The 17,322-nt window shown below is 39.2% G+C and overlaps 1 protein-coding gene across 1 annotated transcript in view; it reads right to left on the reverse strand.

Moving 5' to 3' along the window:
• LOC114654132 (bifunctional 3'-phosphoadenosine 5'-phosphosulfate synthase 1) overlaps positions 1 to 17,322 on the reverse strand; it is a 75,007-nt gene that overhangs the window by 38,307 nt on the left and 19,378 nt on the right. The window contains exons 4-6 of the mRNA XM_051929459.1: positions 15,022 to 15,227; positions 635 to 770; positions 134 to 402 (exon numbers count right to left, since the gene is read on the reverse strand). Coding sequence (XP_051785419.1) covers positions 134 to 402; positions 635 to 770; positions 15,022 to 15,227 — 611 coding nt within the window. The remainder of the gene's footprint in view (positions 1 to 133; positions 403 to 634; positions 771 to 15,021; positions 15,228 to 17,322) is intronic.

The raw sequence follows: 17,322 nt of genomic DNA on the forward strand, positions 1-17,322 counted from the left end.
TGTATGCATGTTATATATATATATATATATATATATATATATATATATATACACACACACATATATACATACATATATATATATATTTTTTTTTTTTTTTTGAAATGGCACGGTGTAAATGATACATGCTTACCTCTGTTGGTCCTGCATACATCATTGGAGAAGGAAAAATAGCTACAACAGTTGTTTCTGGATTAAGAATGCCCTCCTCCAGCACTGCAGAATGCTGCTTCATGCGCCACATTAAAGGAACATCATCGTCTTTGGTCCAGCCACCAAGAGGATGGAGGAGAAGAACTGGCCGTCTATAACCACGGTCAATGAGGCGCTTGTGAGTGTCCTGCATTAGTAAGGCATGTCCATTATGAACTGGATTGCGTAACTGGAAGGCAAATACAGCATCTATACAAAATAACAAAAGAAAACTTTTTGATATTTGCTATTTTGTCTGCAGTGATATTTCTATATGAGAAGATGCAAGTGCTGCACGTATACTGTAATTAATAAAACATGTTTTTACTTAATATCTCATATACGATCCATTTTAGAAGAAAGGCTGCACCTAGATTTTACCAATAACACATTACTATTATTCTGAAATTTATAAACGTAAAAAGTTACTTTCACCAAGTACCAGCATTCAGGTCTTTAAACTTCTGCCTCAGTTCAGCAGGTGTAAGACGATACTGATCTAAGCCATCATTCCAATAAATTCGATCTAAAACTTCAAGATCTCCGCCTACTAACCAGTCTCCACTCTCCATTACCATCTAGAAAGGAAAAAAAAAGTTATCTTTTTAATGTATTATAAAAAATATGATTTGACTACATGTATAACAGCATTAATTTGTGATCATTTCCATAGTACTAGAAGGTATATTGCTAAAATTTTTAAACCAGTACAACTGCTGGCCAAAGAGCAAAGCAAATACTAATGTGATAAATTCACATTCTTAGGAGAACAGCAAAAATATAACCGCACAATCTGTCTCACACATGCCTTTTTGCACTCTGTCATCACATCTGATACCACATGTAGTCTTGTGATGATGCCCATGTGGCAGGTCCATGTAACTTCTTCATGCCAAGTCCAACCAGGCTATAACAGGTCACCAGTCATTTATAGACAATAAATTCCCAGGACTCCAGGAGATATATCATGCACATTTATTAGAATCCTCATGGGGTTCAGACCCCTGTGTCTGCAGATTTAATGTCAACCAGTATCATAATATGTGCATCATTCTTACCTTTACCTTATCTCATTGTTTAGTGAGATGTACTTTTTTTCATTCTTTTCAGCCTTTCTCCATTTATTGTATCAAAATGGTCCCAACACTGAATGCTAAAGGCAAGCAATTACTTCAGTTCCAGTGTCTAATCAATTATGGGAAATGTTTTTTAATGAACTACAAAGTAAAAATGGCAGCAATTTTCTCTCTTTTAACATTCAGTATTGTTTCCATTTTTGTCTACACCACTCATGGCTAATTATCAGCAGCTGGGTACAAGTAAGGTAATAAACTTCACAGAAAGGGGTAAGTTAAAAAGAAAAAAGGCAGATGACACTGAAAGGATTTAAAGCTATGGCAAATAATGCAAATATTTATTCATTTGCTCAACGTCCAAAATTTTGAAGGACAAATAACAAAACACAAAGATCAAGTATTAGTTACAATGGCACACTGATTGTGAAATTGAAAGTCATTGGGCTTACCCATACTATGAGCACAAAGCTCTTGCAAAGATAGCAGAGAGAATAATTGCTGCATCTCCCCGAGTGAGAGTAGACAGATGAGAGTCTCAACAAATAATGAGGATGTTGCTTGAATACCTCTCACTGGGTGTGTACTAGATACTGCCAACTAGGAGAACAACTGGGGCAAACCCATGGCATGTGTTAGAATTATCTCTCTGGGATGGCCTTGGATCACCTGGGAATTCCCCAGACTTATCTGGAGACTGCTGCTGGAATAGGCAATCCTAAACTATAAATCAAATAAACTCAATAGTTTACAATGGGGACTATATTACATATAAGTTAAAATGATACTTTAAAAGGTGAAGGGAAGCAGTCAATAGCTCAGAATATAACTCAGAGTTAATTAAGTTAATAGTTAACCCCTCTCTCTCTCTCACTTGCTCCCTGGCCACTTTATTAGGTACACTTTGCTAGTACTGGGTTGGACCCCCTTTTGCCTTCAGAACTGCCGTAATATTCAGCAAGGTAACAAACATTCCTCAGGGATTTTGGTACATATTGAAATGATAGCATCAAATAGTTGCTGCAGAATTGTCGGCTGCACATTCATGAGGCAAATCTTCCATTCCACCACATCCCAAAGGTGCTCTGTTGGATTGAGATCTGGAGGCTATTTGAGTACAGTGAACTCATTGTCATGTTCAAGAAACCATTTTGATATGATAAGGGCTTTGTGACATGGTGAGGTATCATGCTGGAAGTAGCCATAAGAAGATGGGTGTACTGTGGCCATAAAGGGATGGACATGGTCAGCAACAATACTCAGGTAGCCTGTGGAATTTAAATGATGTTCAGATGGCACTAAGGGGCCCAAAGCATGCAAAGAAAATATCCCCCTCTCCATTACACCACCACTACCAATCATGTTATTGACACCAAATTCTGACCATACCATCTGAATGTCGCAGCAGAAATTGAGATTCATCAGACCAGGCAATGTTTCTCTAATCTTTTGTTGTCCAATTCTGGGGAGCCTATTCTTAGCTTCACCCAATGTGGTCTCCTGCTGCTGTAGCATATACTTCAAGGATCAAAGTGTTGTGCATTCAGAGATGCTCTTCTGCATAACTCGGCTGTAACGACTGGTTAAGTTACTGTTGCCTTTCTATCAGCATGAACCAGTCTGGCTAGTCTCCTCTGACGTCAATGTGGCATTTTCACCCAGAGAACTGCTGCTCACTGGATATTTTCACTTTTTCAGACCATTCTCTGTAAAACCTAGAGATAGTATGCATGAAAATCCCAGCAGATCAGAAGTTTCTAGAATACTCAAACCAGCAATTCTGGCACCAACAACTACGCCAAGTTCCAAGTCATTTAAATCACCTTTCTTCCTCATTTTGATAGTCTGTTTGAACTTAAACAAGGTCGTCTTGACAATGTCTACATGCCTAAATGCATTGAGTTGCTGCCATGTGATTTGCAGATTAGATATTTGAATTAACAAGCATTTGAACAGGTGTGCCTAATAAAGTGGCTGGTGAGTGAGTGAGTCAATTTTGCATTTTATATATACTCCCTTAAGAAAAACACTATTGCCTATCTAGTTACAGTTCTGAAATTTGGCAGGATTGTAGATCTAAGGCAGTAGGTATCTTCAAATAAAGGACATTTAGATATTTCCATCTTTTTTCCTTCCTCTTCATCTTTTTCACTTCTATGTGGGGGCCAATCTTTTATAGGTTTCGTCATGATTTTTATGGCTGGATCCCTCCCCATTTATCTTGGTTTCAGTATTTATTTAGGGGTTGAAAACAATCTCTACAATAGAAAAAAATAAATATCTGAAAATCTTAAAAAATGCTTTCATCAAAATCTAGTGAAGGTATAGAAAATAAAAAAAACATAGGTCCGTTAATTTTTTATGTGTCGATAATAATGCAGTGAGAAGGCTAGAGTAACATGCTGTGTCCTTTTTTCAGCTGAGCGCTAAAAAGGAATCGTGTAGAGAATGGGGGCTTTCCACTTTAAACAAATGAAAGCCACTAGCAGATGCAAAGCTCAAGGATAGCATGGTTAGCAAGAATGCTATAAAGCCCATCAGAAGAAAACTGGGAGGGGGAGAGAAGGGTACACATGGTACTCCCGATTCTGTCCGCTTCTTCTTACACCTAGCAACGCAGTATACAATATATACAAATTCCAGCGACTTTTTCCCACCTGGATTGGTGAGCACACTTGTATGCATATACTTCCAAGAACAGCATGGGGTGTGTGGTCTCCCTTGGTGGTAAAATACATGCAATATCGAAGAGATACTGCTGTGGCCTCTTGGAGGTCAGACCACGTTGTGACACTATGCTCTGGTTTACAAAGCACAAACAGAGGAGTGCCAGTATAGTGTATTGTCTTACTTCAAGCAATGGGTATAAAACAAGCCAGGAACGATGGTATTCCTTGGGCCAATTTAAACACTTGCATAACTCAGTAAAGGGACATACAGGGGATGGTCATTATACATACTTCACAAGATTTCTTTTTTACTTGTTCTTTTCTGTACAATGCTTAAAACTTTCAATTCATTGATTATGCCACATAAATGTGCAGCCTGTATTTTAAATATTTTGTAAATATTTATTCTTGAACACAAGGCAGTGGGCAAGGACCAATAAAAGCATATTATAATACCAAATAAATGTTTAAGGGACACGGGCGGCATGGTGGCCCCCTCGCAGTAAGGAGACCTGGGTTCTCTTCCCGGGTCCTCCCTGCATGGAATTTGCATGTTCTCCCCGTGTCTGCATGGGTTTCCTCTGGGTGCTCCGCTTTCCTCCCACAGTCCAAAGATATGCAGGTTAGGTGCATTGGCGATCCTAAATTGTCCCTAGTGTGTGCCCTGTGGTGTACTGGCACCCTGCCCGGGGTTTGTTTCATGCGTTGCGTCCTGTGTTGGCTGGGATTGGCTCCAGTAGACCCCCGTGACTCTGTAGTTAGGATATAGCGGGTTGGATAATGAATGGATGGATGTTTAAGGGACATGGTTAGACTACAAACGTTCTCCATTTAGCAAAGATCTGAGAGCAACTAGCATCTCTCAGGGAGGCACTAGCTTCAACCAGATTTGACTTTAGCAGAACTGCAACAAATATTTCTAAGCTCAAACATCCACTTTAGAGCTTGGCAGTGAATATAAACGTTAGTTTAATATCTAATAACTTTCCATATTTAATTAAAGTAGATAAAAAAACACACTGTACTTTCTTCTGACATTTTCCACCTGCTCTGCTGCTTGTCAAATCCAGGTACCTACCATTTTATTAACCACAAAGACAGTCACAGACCCTATCTCACATAAATTAACAAGTCTGCTATGCTGCTTGTCAAATCCAGGTGCTTGCCAATCATTAGCCACATTGACAGTGAGCCTCAGACCCTATGTCACATACAGTGCATCCGGAAAGTATTCACAGCGCATCACTTTTTCCACATTTTGTTATGTTACAGCCTTATTCCAAAACGATTAAATTCTTTTTTTTCCTCAGAATTCTACACACAACACCCCATAATGACAACATGAAAAAAGTTTGAGATTTTTGCAAATTTATTAAAAAATAAAATAATTGAGAAAGCACATGTACATAAGTATTCACAGCCTTTGCCATGAAGCTCAAAATTGAGCTCAGGTGCATCCTGTTTGCCCTGATCATCCTTGAGATGTTTCTGCAGTTTAATTGGAGTCCACCTGTGATACATTCAGTTGATTGGACATGATTTGGAAAGGCACACACCTGTCTATAGAAGGTCCCACAGTTGACAGTTCATGTCAGAGCACAAACCAAGCATGAAGTCAAAGGAATTGTCTGTAGACCTCAGAGACAGGATTATCTCGAGGCACATATCTGGGGAAGGTTACAGAAAAATTTCTGTTGCTTTGAAGGTCCCAATGAGCACAGTGGCCGCCGTCATCCGTAAGTGGAAGAAGTTCGAAACCACCAGGACTCTTCCTAGAGCTGGCCGGCCATCCAAACTGAGCGATCGGGGGAGAAGGGCCTTAGTCAGTGAGGGGACCAAGAACCCGATGGTCACTCTGTCAGAGCTCCAGAGGTCCTCTGTGGAGAGAGGAGAACCTTCCAGAAGGACAACCATCCCTGCAGCAATCCACCAATCAGGCCTGTATGGTAGAGTGGCCAGGCGGAAGCCACTCCTTAGTAAAAGGCACATTGCAGCCTGCCTGGAGTTTGCCAAAAGGCACCTGAAGGACTCTCAGAAAATTCTCTGATCTGATGAGACAAAGATTGAACTCTTTGGTGTGAATGCCAGGCGTGTCACGTTTGGAGGAAACCAGGCACTGCTCATCACCAGGCCAATACCATCCCTACAGTGAAGCATGTTGGTGGCAGCATCATGCTGTGGGGATGGTTTTTCAGCGGCAGGAACTGGGAGACTAGTCAGGATAAAGGGAAAGATGACTGCAGCAATGTACAGAGACATCCTGGATGAAAACCTGCTCCAGAGCGCTCTTGACCTCAGACTGGGGCGACAGTTCATCTTTCAGCAGGACAACGACCCTAAGCACAGAGCCAAGATATCAAATGAGTGGCTTCAGGACAACTCTATGAATGTCCTTGAGTGGCCCAGACAGAGCCCAGACTTGAATCCGATTGAACATCTCCGGAGAGATCTTAAAATGGCTGTGCACCGACGCTTCCCATCCAACCTGATGGAGCTTGAGAGGTGCTGCAAAGAGGAATGGGTGAAACTGGCCAAGGATAGGTGTGCCAAGCTTGTGGCATCATATTCAAAACGACTCGAGGCTGTAATTGCTGCCAAAGGTGCATCGACAAAGTATTGAGCAAAGGCTGTGTACTTATGTACATGTGATTTCTCAGTTTTTTTATTTTTAATAAATTTGCAAAAACCTCAAGTAAACTATTTTCACGTTGTCATTATGGGGTGTTGTGTGTAGAATTCTGAGGAAAAAAATGAATTTAATCCATTTTGGAATAAGGCTGTAACATAACAAAATGTGGAAAAAGTGATGCGCTGTGACTACTTTCCGGATGAACTGTAAATTAATAAACCTGATATGCTGCTTGTCAAATCCAGGTACCTGCCAATCATTAGCCACAATGACAGTGAGCCCCAAAATCCTATCTCACATAAATTAAGAAGCAGTTCCCTGCTTCAGTTACAAACAGAGATACAAATGAAGAATCTGAGGTGAGATGTGATGCCACACATTGGTGACCTCACAAGATGCTGTTCATCAGCAGACCTGAGTGGTCGAGAAGGAGCATAGGACCTCACAAGCATCTCCATGTAAATATAGATGCTGACCCATTGACTACACTGTAGGCAAGCATCAGGAATTTGAACTTAATACATGCTGATACTGGAAGCCAACATAGTGCTCTGGAACAAAGAATGACATGCATCTCCCTCAGGTGGTTGAACACCAGTTATCTACAGTAGCTTGGTGACACATTCAGGCACTCCTGCCAGCAGAGAGTTGCAGTAGTCTAGACAAGACCAAAGAGTTGTGCTGAATACTCTGTCACATATGGTCTGACCTTGCAAATATTGTATAGAGTGAATCTGCAAGACAGAGAGACCATAGCAACATGGTCCCTGAAAGACATCTGGTCATCAAACACCACCCCAAGGTTGCATACGAACTTGTTGGGTGCGAGTGATAATGAAGCTGTTTTAGCAATTTAACAGATATTTACATTTCAGGGGAGAAGTAATTTGCATGTAATGCATGTGATACTAAAGACTGCTGTGAGCTTTCAGATTTTCCCTTTTTTAGCTGACTGGGTTAAGTTATAGAGCAGGGGTCTCCAACTCCAGTCCTGGAGAGCTACTGTGGCTTCAGGTTTTCATTCTAACCAGATTTTGCTTCTAATTAACTCTTTGCCTTAATCCATTCCATCCATTATCCTACCCGCTATATCTTTTTTTTTTTTTTATTTATTAATTTTTATTGTAATCATTCCATACAAATAGATAAATTTATAACCAAACAAAATTGAAGACCACCCCTGAAAAGGAGAGCTTAGCCAAAGGAGAATTGCTTAGGGCTTTTTAATATGGCAGCAATAAACAAAAGAAAGGGAGAAATAAATATATATGAAAATAAGAGATGGAGAAGGCAATTAAATGCAGTAATAGTTATTTCTCTTATTCTAAAATAATATTGATTAGATCCTGCCAGGTTTTGAAAAAAATTTGTACAGGTCCTCTAACTGAGAATTTGATTTTTTCCAATTTCAAATAATAAAAAAACATCGGTTTCCAATTGACTTATCAGAGGAGAATTAGGATTCTTCCAATTTAACAGAATAAGTCAGCGTGCCAAAAGCGTAGTGAATGCAATCACCGTTTGCTTGTCCTTCTCCACTTCAAGTCCGTCTGGAAGAACACCGAACACAGCTGTTAATGGGTTAGGAGGGATTGTGATACCAAGGATGTCTGAAAGGCACTTAAATATTTTGGTCCAAAATGATGTTAGTTGGGTGCAGGCCCAGAACATGTGACCCAGTGAGGCAGGAGCTTGGTTGCAGCGTTCGCAGGTTGGATCTTGCCCTGGAAACATTTTGGACAGTTTTAAGCGAGACAGATGAGCTCGATATATAATTTTTAGTTGAATAATTCTATGCTTTGCGCATATGGAGCTTGAGTGAATTCTCTGCTTTGCTACCTTCCACTCCTTTTCTGATATATTGATTAAGAGATCTTCTTCCCAATGTCCTCTTGGATCTTTGAAAGGTAGGGACTCTAATAGAATTTTATATAATGCGGAAATGGTGTTTAATTCCTCGAAATTGAGCAGTATTTTTTCCAGCATTGTGGGGGGTGCGAGGTGGGGGAAATCGGGCAATTTCTGTTTAACAAAATTTCTAATTTAAGATAGTGAACGAAATGTGTAGCTGGGAGGTTGAATTTGGAACGTAATTGTTCAAAAGATGTAAATCTGTTGTCAATATAAAGATCTCTGAGCATTTTAATCCCAAAACTTTTCCAGGTATTAAAAACTGGATATGTTTGCAATGGTTGAAAGAAGTGGTTCTCTTGCAGAGGTGCCACCGATAAAAGATTTTCCATCTTAAAATGCTTTCTAATTTGGTTCCATATTCTGAGTGAGTAAAGCACAATTGGGTTATTAGTATATTTGCGATAACTTGCATTTATTGGAGAGCAGAGCAGGGAGTATAAAGAAGTACTACAGGATTTTACTTCTGTTGCGGACCAAGCCTGTGTATGTTCATTTATTTGTGTCCAGGTTTTTATGGCTTGTATGTTTGCTGCCCAGTAATAAAACTGAAAATTAGGTAAAGCCATGCCACCTTCTGCCTGAGGTCTTTGTAGGGTCGCTCTTCGGATACGTGGGTGTTTTGAGTTCCAAATGAATGAGGTTATTGTTGAATCTGTTTAAAAAACGATTTATTGATCTATATTGAAATGTTTTGAAATAAAAAAAAAGTTTAGGAAGGATATTCATCTTAACAACGTTAATTCTTCCGGCTAGAGTGAGATGAAGGGTTGACCATCTATTCAAGTCTTGCTTAATTTTTTCCATACAGACGGCAAAATTTTGTTGATAAAGAGCTTTATGTTTACTTGTGATATTTACCCCTAGGTATTTAAACTGATCTGCTATGGTAAAAGGTAGGGTGTCCAGTCTAATATTGTATGCTTGTGAATTCACTGGAAAGAGTATACTTTTATTCAGATTAATTTTAAGACCAGATATCTTTTGAAATTCTGTTAGTGCAATGTTAAAACTGCAGGGACAGCGTTTTCTGGGTCTGACATATATAAAACCATATCATCTGCATAGAGAGAAATTTTCTGTTCCAGTCCTTCTCTGACAATCCCCTTTATCTGATAAGAATTTCGGCAGTGAACTGCCAGTAGTTCAATGGCGATTGCAAACAGCAGTGGCGACAAGGGACATCCTTGTCTGGTACCACGTTCTAGCTTAAAGTAGTCTGAGCAAATGTTATTAATACAAACTGAAGCTTCTGGATTGGTATACAGTAGTTTGATCCATGCACAAATATTCGGGCCAAACCCAAATTTCTCCAATGCAGTGAAAAGTTAGTTCCATTCAATCATATCAAATGCTTTTTCTGCATCTAATGATAGTAATATCTCTGGGGTGTTTGATTTTGCTGGTGAATAAATAATATTAAACAAGCGTCGGAGATTGGAAGATAGATGTCGGCCTTTAATAAATCCAGTTTGATCCTGTGATATTACCGAGGGCAGCACTTTCTCCATCCTTCTAGCTAGAATTTTTGAGAGTATCTTAACATCATTATTCAGGAGTGAAATTGGTCTGTATGATGCACATTGTAACAAGTCCTTATTTTGTTTAGGAAAGACGGTGATTAATGCTTGACGAAATGTTTGAGGTAGTATTTGGTTGTCTCTAGCTTCTGTAAATGTTGCCAATAACAGGGGAGCTAACTGAGTGGAGAATTTCTTATAAAATTCTACGGGGTAACCATCAGGGCCTGCTGATTTCCCGCTTTGTAGTGACTTTATAGCATCTAGTAATTCTGTTAGCGTTAGAGGTTTATCCAGTTCCTCAGCACTTAAAGCATTTATTTGTGGTCTCTAATGTATCCAGAAATGCATTAGATTGTGTGTTGTCTTCTTTGAGCTCAGTAGAATATAAGGATTTATAATAATCTCTAAATGCGTGCATTATATTTTTATGGTCAATAATTTCTTCTCCATTCGTGTTGGTGATTACTTGTATTGTATTGCGAACTTCTTGTTTGTGAATTTGTTGAGCTAAAAGCTTATTAGCTTTTTCTCTGTGTTCATAGTAATGCTGTCTAGACTTATAAATAAGTTGTTCAGTTTCTTTAGTTGTTAAGATGTTAAGTTCTGTATGCAGGGCCTGCCTTTTCCTGTGGAGAGCTTCACTTGGACGCCTGGCTTGTTCTTCATCTATTCTAGTAATTTTGCTTCTTAGCTCTGACACTTTCTTGGTTTCTAATTTATTTCTGTGGGAAGGAAATGAAATAATCTGTCCTCTTAAGAAGGCCTTTAGAGTTTCCCAGAATATTCCTGCAGAAACCTCTGTGGGCGTGTTTGTCTCTAGGAAGAAGCTGATTTATTTGGATATAAATTCTGTGCAGTTCTCGTCTGCTAATAGAAGAGGGTTAAGGTGCCATCTGCGAGGTGAGTGTGAGGGGCTTAATGATTTTAGCTCAAGGACTTGAGGGGCATGGTCGGAGATAACAATTGTGTTGTATTTGCATGATTTAATTGTAGGCAGGAAATTATTATCTATAAAAAAATAATCAATTCTTGAGTAGCTATAATGCACTGGTGAGTAGAACGAATATGTTATTGAGTTTGGGTTAAGAAACCTCCAGGGGTCTGATAAGTTGTGATCATTTAAAAACTGTGTAATTGTCTTTGCAGTATTAGATGTCGTCCCCCCTGTCACAGAAGTCCTATCTATGAGTGGATTTAAAACACAATTAAAGTCCCCAGCCATTATAATTTTATGAGTGTTCACATTGGGAATGGATGCAAATAGATTTTGCATGAATTCCTTATCATCCACATTGGGTGCATAAACATTTATCAAAATCATTTTACTGTTATGTAAGTTGCCCATGACCATCACATATCTCCCTTCAGGGTCCGATACTACATCTGATGCTACAAATGGAACTGTTCTGTGTATGAGAATTCCCACCCCTCTAGTTTTCTTTATAAAGCTAGAATGGAACATTTGGCCAGTCCAGTCTTTTTGTAGTCTGAACTGATCCTTGCTTAGTAAGTGGGTCTCTTGTAAAAATACTATTTTAGCGTTTAAGCCTGTTAGGTGAGAGCATACTTTCTTTCTCTTTAATTCGTGATTCAGGCCTTTAACATTCCAGCTCACAAAGTTAACTTTCCCATCATGGAGACATTGATTCTGATTTTTTTTAATGTCATTTTATAGTCTTAACTGGTAATGAGGCAGTTTTAATCTTAGTTTCAAAATTCCCCGTGAGTTATTGCATTTTAGCCTATTGTTGCATTGCTATTTATAGTTATAGGGATTAGAAGAATAGATTAGATATAGCCTGCTCTCCTTCTCTCCCCCCTTTATTCCCCCCCCCCCATTTTGCCTCCCCACATGAGGCATGATCCCACTTCGCGATGTCCCGGTCCTCTGACATACGAAGAGACAGAGCACGTCCAAAACAAAACAAACCCCACCCCGCAGCGGTGTTAGAGAATTAAAACAAAGAGATATCTATTGCAGCTGAATTCTTAATACTATCTGCCGAAAATATAATCATTAACAGTCTTTAAGCTTAAAATAATCTTCAGCAAATTTAAGATATTAAGATAAAAAAAAGAATGAACCCTGGGAATGATTTTAAAAAGTAGTCTAGGATAAACATGGAAATTCCTACTGTAATAGTATAATGTAATAGTATAAAAGTAATTGTTTAAATGTAATAGTAATGTAATAGTAGAAATAGCAATAAACCAAGAGTACGATGTTAAACAGTCTACTTTAAGGTAGTAAAACAAAAAAACAACAAAAAAAAAAAAAATCCTACTTTAATTACTTCTACACTCACGTCTATAACTCTAATTAAGACATAAACATATAATGTGCAGATAAAGAAAAGGATGTATAATTATAATACCAGTCTCTTTAAAATTGGATCCGAGAGCAGATGATAGGCCTTCCCATGCCTTGATAGAATACGGCTCCTTATTAACTTTCAAAAGAATGTCGGAAACAGCTTCTTTAATTCGTTTTCAGCTTCTTCCTTGCTTGAAAAAATCTAATATTGATCTTGAACTTCCACTTTCAGTTTGGTGGGATACAAGAGGCTGTATTTGATATCGGCATTCCTTAGCAACTTTTTAATGTCAAAGTAGGCTGCACGTTTTGCAGCTGTTGATCGTGAGAAGTCGGGGAAAATACGAATAAGATTATTTTCAAATATAATCTCTTGCTTGTGTCTGAGAAGTGCCATCACATCAAGCTTACATCGTAGTCGCTTGAAGCGGACAATAAAAGACCAAGGTTTAAAGGTACTTGACCTGTATGTGCGATAAGCAGCTGCTATCTCAATGTCAAGTTTAAAATCATCTCCAATTATTTTAGACAGTAATTCTACTGCAAATTTCACTGAGCTTGCGCTTTCTCGTTTCTCAGGTATACCCTCAATTCTTATATTACTTCTACTGTACCCATCTTCCAGGGCCGCAAGTCTGTCTCCAAGTTTTTTGCATTCGGAATTCGCAGCTGTGGCTTTTTCATCGGCGTTAGACGCCAATTGTTCCGCTGTTTCAACTCGAGCCGTGAATGCCTGCTTAACATCATCCAGCTGATCTGTAACGTCATTAATCTGGTCGGCAAGCATTTTCAGTTTGGATCTATTTTCTTAGATGTGTTCCTCTAGTTTCTCCAACATGCCTTTAAAGTTCACGTCAAAACGTTTAAATAGACGTGTTTCCCGGTCTTTGTTATCCTTTTTAATCTCGATGATATCCTACTTAAACTCAATGTTAGATTTCTTAAGCTCATTCTTATTATCCTTATTATCCTTCTTAAGCTCATTTATGGCCGTAGCCATGGCGGCAGCCAGTGTAGCAATCGTCTCTTTCAGTTCGGACAATTCGCTTCGGATTTCGTGTTCCGTGAGTGGAAATGCAGCTCCTGTTACAGCAGATGCTGCGGGCTTTCGATGAGTAGATGAGAGCACATCCTGTAGGGCCTTTTCTAGTCTCGAATGATCCTCAGAAATCGGCGATCCAGCGCGACCTGTATCACTTGCACCTTCGCTCTCGTTTTCACTCTCGACTGGAGACGATACAATGGAGCGGGATCCCAGGAGATCTGCGCATTCGTCTACCTGTTCCAGGTCAGTCTCTGAGAGGCCATACCTTGCACTTGGGCCGGATGTCTGTCCAGACTTTGAAGCAGCTTTAAGTTTCTTTTCTGGTTCTTTCCGACTTTTCTTCTTGTTACTCATGCTTGTATATTGTAGTGGAAGTTCCTTGGTCGGGTTAAATACAGGATACCTCTAAATAATATGAAATACGAGGGAAAATAAAGCTGCTGCTAGCGGAGCTCTGCTTCAGACATCCATCTCCTATAATGGACGAGAACAACCCAACCCGCTATATCTTAACTACAGGGTCGTGGGGGTCTGCTGGAGCCAATCCCAGCCAACACAGGGTGCAAGGCAGGAAACAAACCCTGGGCAGGACGTCAGCCCACCGCAGGGCAGACACACACACCAAGGACAATTTAGAATCACCAATGCACCTAACCTGCATGTCTTTGGACTGTGGGAGGTAAGCAGAGCACCCAGAGGAAACCCACACAGACAGGGGGAGAACATGCAAACTCTACGCAGGGAGGACCCGGGAAGTGAACCCGGGTCTCCTAACTGCAAGGCAGCAGCGCTACCACTGCGCCACCGTGCCGCCCTGCCTTAATGTTAATTGATTCACAACTTAAGACTCAGGCCCCTTAATTATGTCTTTTTTTTCCCCTTAATTAGCAACAAAACGATATTAAGACACAAAATGTACCAACACATAATCAACAACCTGCGTCCATCACACAATAACTGAAAATAAAGGAAGGTGAAGGCCTCAGTAATGTTGATCTGCTCAGGTCCACAAAACATTTTGACAGTGCTCTTAAAAAGAAAATCAACAGTTTTGGAAATGTCTGTCGTGGCAGAATGAGCGCCATGGAATTAAATAATAGGTTTAATTAGCAACGAGAATTGGCTTCAAATTAAGAAACTAAATGAAGTTAAGTTGGTTGGAGTTTGAGGCCCCAACTTAGTTGGTCATCTGTTGGCTCACTTCACATAAAATTTTTGTTTAGGTGACGTTTAAGAAAAAAAGAATCAATTCAGCGGTCAGAGTCTCAAGAAAAGTCAATTAAAATAAAGGGAAATAGTTAATTAGCAGCAAAAACTGGTCACTAATTAAGAAAAGAGTTATACACATACATACACACGCTTCAAAGTCAAGAAACACCTTCAGTGACAGCTGGAATCATTGAGAGGAAAAATGAAGATTCTGAAAAGATCCAAGCTTTAAAAAAATACCAGGACTTAATTTTAAAAATAAAATCCAGTTAAAAAAATAAGTAGGGAAAAGAGTAATGAAATAAATATGCAACTAAACAAAGATAAAGATATTACATTTACTTTGTAAAGATAAAATAAAACCTTGCCCAGCTGGAGTGCATAAAGCTTCTGTAACCTCCCCAAATCAACACTGATAAAATATCACACAGAAATTTAAAAAGTTTCAGATGTTACCTTGATGTATGGGTGTTCCTTGCAAGTTGTTCCCCACTGCCTCGCACAGCGCTCCTCCTTTCTGTGTTCATAAAATTCAGGGTTGCGGAGAATAGCCACTCGGCATCCTTCATAGACAAGAGCAAAAGCAGTAAAGCCATCCAGTCTTTCTTTATCATCACTGCTCATAGCCAAAACTATTGGCACAGACAAGTTAATGATTCCCCCTGTTGAATAAAAACCACAAATTAAATCCACACTTGGAATAATATTGTCAACACTTAAAAATAACATATCTAAGCAAACAATTTATTTTTGTAAGTAATACTAGTATTATTCAGAATATTGAACCTATAAGCATGTATTTTCAGGATTTTAGCAAAATTCTTTTTAAAGGGAATATGTATAAATAAAATAGAAAACTAATAATAATGAACAAATAGATATACCAATTCAGATCCATCATATATTTTTGAACGTTTGCCAAGTATGCTTCATCTTTCCACAATGAACACTATTAATGTAAATACAACAAAATCAGGCAGGGAAGATGTACAGTACATAGGAAAGCATGAACCATGGGAAAGTGGTCATACAAGCCATCACCCCTTTATTGCGATTTCCCACACAGCCAGAACTGAACATACTAAATTTAAGAACATCTCAGACCATATTATAAATCAAAATGTAAAGTTTTTTTTTTCAAGTTTGAAGCTTTTAACATGATGATTTGACCACAGCATATGAATCTCTTGTCATTTTTATGTAGCCATTAATGTGTTATTCACAAACATTTCTCAGTAGCAGTGGCAAATGAATTCCTGGTGTTCATCAACATATTGCATATGGTCTAGTAAGCTTTCTGAGGACATTTCATGCTACTGCTGTTGCTATGCAAGCATGAACTAGAAGCAACCATTCTTCGCTGTACATCGACAACTCAAGCATGGAGATTGTCAGGAGCATCAAATTCCTTGGTGTTCACCTGACGGAGAACCTTACCTGGGGCCTCATGTATAAACAGTGCGCATGCACAGAAATGTTGCATACGAACGTTTCCACGCTCAAATCACGATGTATAAAACCTAAACTTGGCATAAAGCCACACACATTTTCACGGTATCTCATGCCCTGGCGTACGCAATTTCTCCGCTCGGTTTTGCAGACTGGCGGCACCCAGCGTCAAAGCAGTCCTGCTGTTCCTGTGTGGTCACCCTTTCTTTCTTAGACCCACATTCCTGACACGGCTTTATAAATACACTTAAACTAAATGCATATTGTTTATTAGTGTAATGCATCTGATTGTAATTAACCTGCAGCAATATAATGGTCCAGGGAATAGCCATAGTATTCCAAATACCATAACTGCTTTAGCGTTGTTACTCTCAATACATCTTCTTCCTCTTTCAGCTGCTCCCATTAAGGGTTGCCACAGCAGATCATCTTTTTCCATATTACTCTCACTGCACCACTCGAAGTATTTATATCACTGTATCTGAGTAGGGAATCACAGCAGCAGCTGATCGGAAAGAGAATTATCGGTATACAGCATGACACAGACGCTGCCTGAGCCACGGCAAAACGTTTCAGAGACTTTCCTGTACAGACTTCGTGGTTTAGAAAAAGTTTCATCCCAAGAACTATAAACGCACTAAATCAGTCCAAGTGCTCCTTGTAGAACTGTTTGTACTTCTAAGTACAATCACCTCACTGTAAACTTGCACTACAGTTATAATATTGCACAAACTGCGCCACTTTTTAAAGCGCATGTTTACATATGATGACGATATCATTTTTAAGATGAAATGCAGCAAAATATGTTGATTATATTATACAGATAAAACTTTAACTTCATTTAAATAATCTGTATTGTTAATAATTAAACATGTGAGGACACGGTGCCACAGCGCTAGCTAGTTCATGGATTGTTCCTGCATTGCATTGTATTCTTGCTTGTGCTGATGCGACACTGGAAGGATTGATGGATAGAATAATTAATGTTCCTTAAAAGTTATGAAGAATCGGCGTTCTAAGCTTGCAGATGGCTTCACGTCTATTACAGAGCTGATTGTGTGGCAATTGGGTATTTGGAGAAAGAAAAGTAAGGACAGGAATTGGAGGTTAGTACGTTTGAAAGAGACAGTACTGCTGCAATAAATTATTTCATCGAAGGTCGCGCATGGCGCAGCAAGCCTCTTGCGTGAGACATGAACAAGCACTGCGCCACCGTGTTCCCATGTTTAATAACATGCTTTAAATCCTATCAGCATGAAAAAGATATCACGTATACATCCCAGTATTTTAATTATTCAGAGAGCTGTA

Source organism: Erpetoichthys calabaricus, chromosome 7 (genome assembly GCF_900747795.2).
Source record: "Erpetoichthys calabaricus chromosome 7, fErpCal1.3, whole genome shotgun sequence".
NCBI classification, from domain to species: Eukaryota; Metazoa; Chordata; class Cladistia; order Polypteriformes; family Polypteridae; genus Erpetoichthys; species Erpetoichthys calabaricus.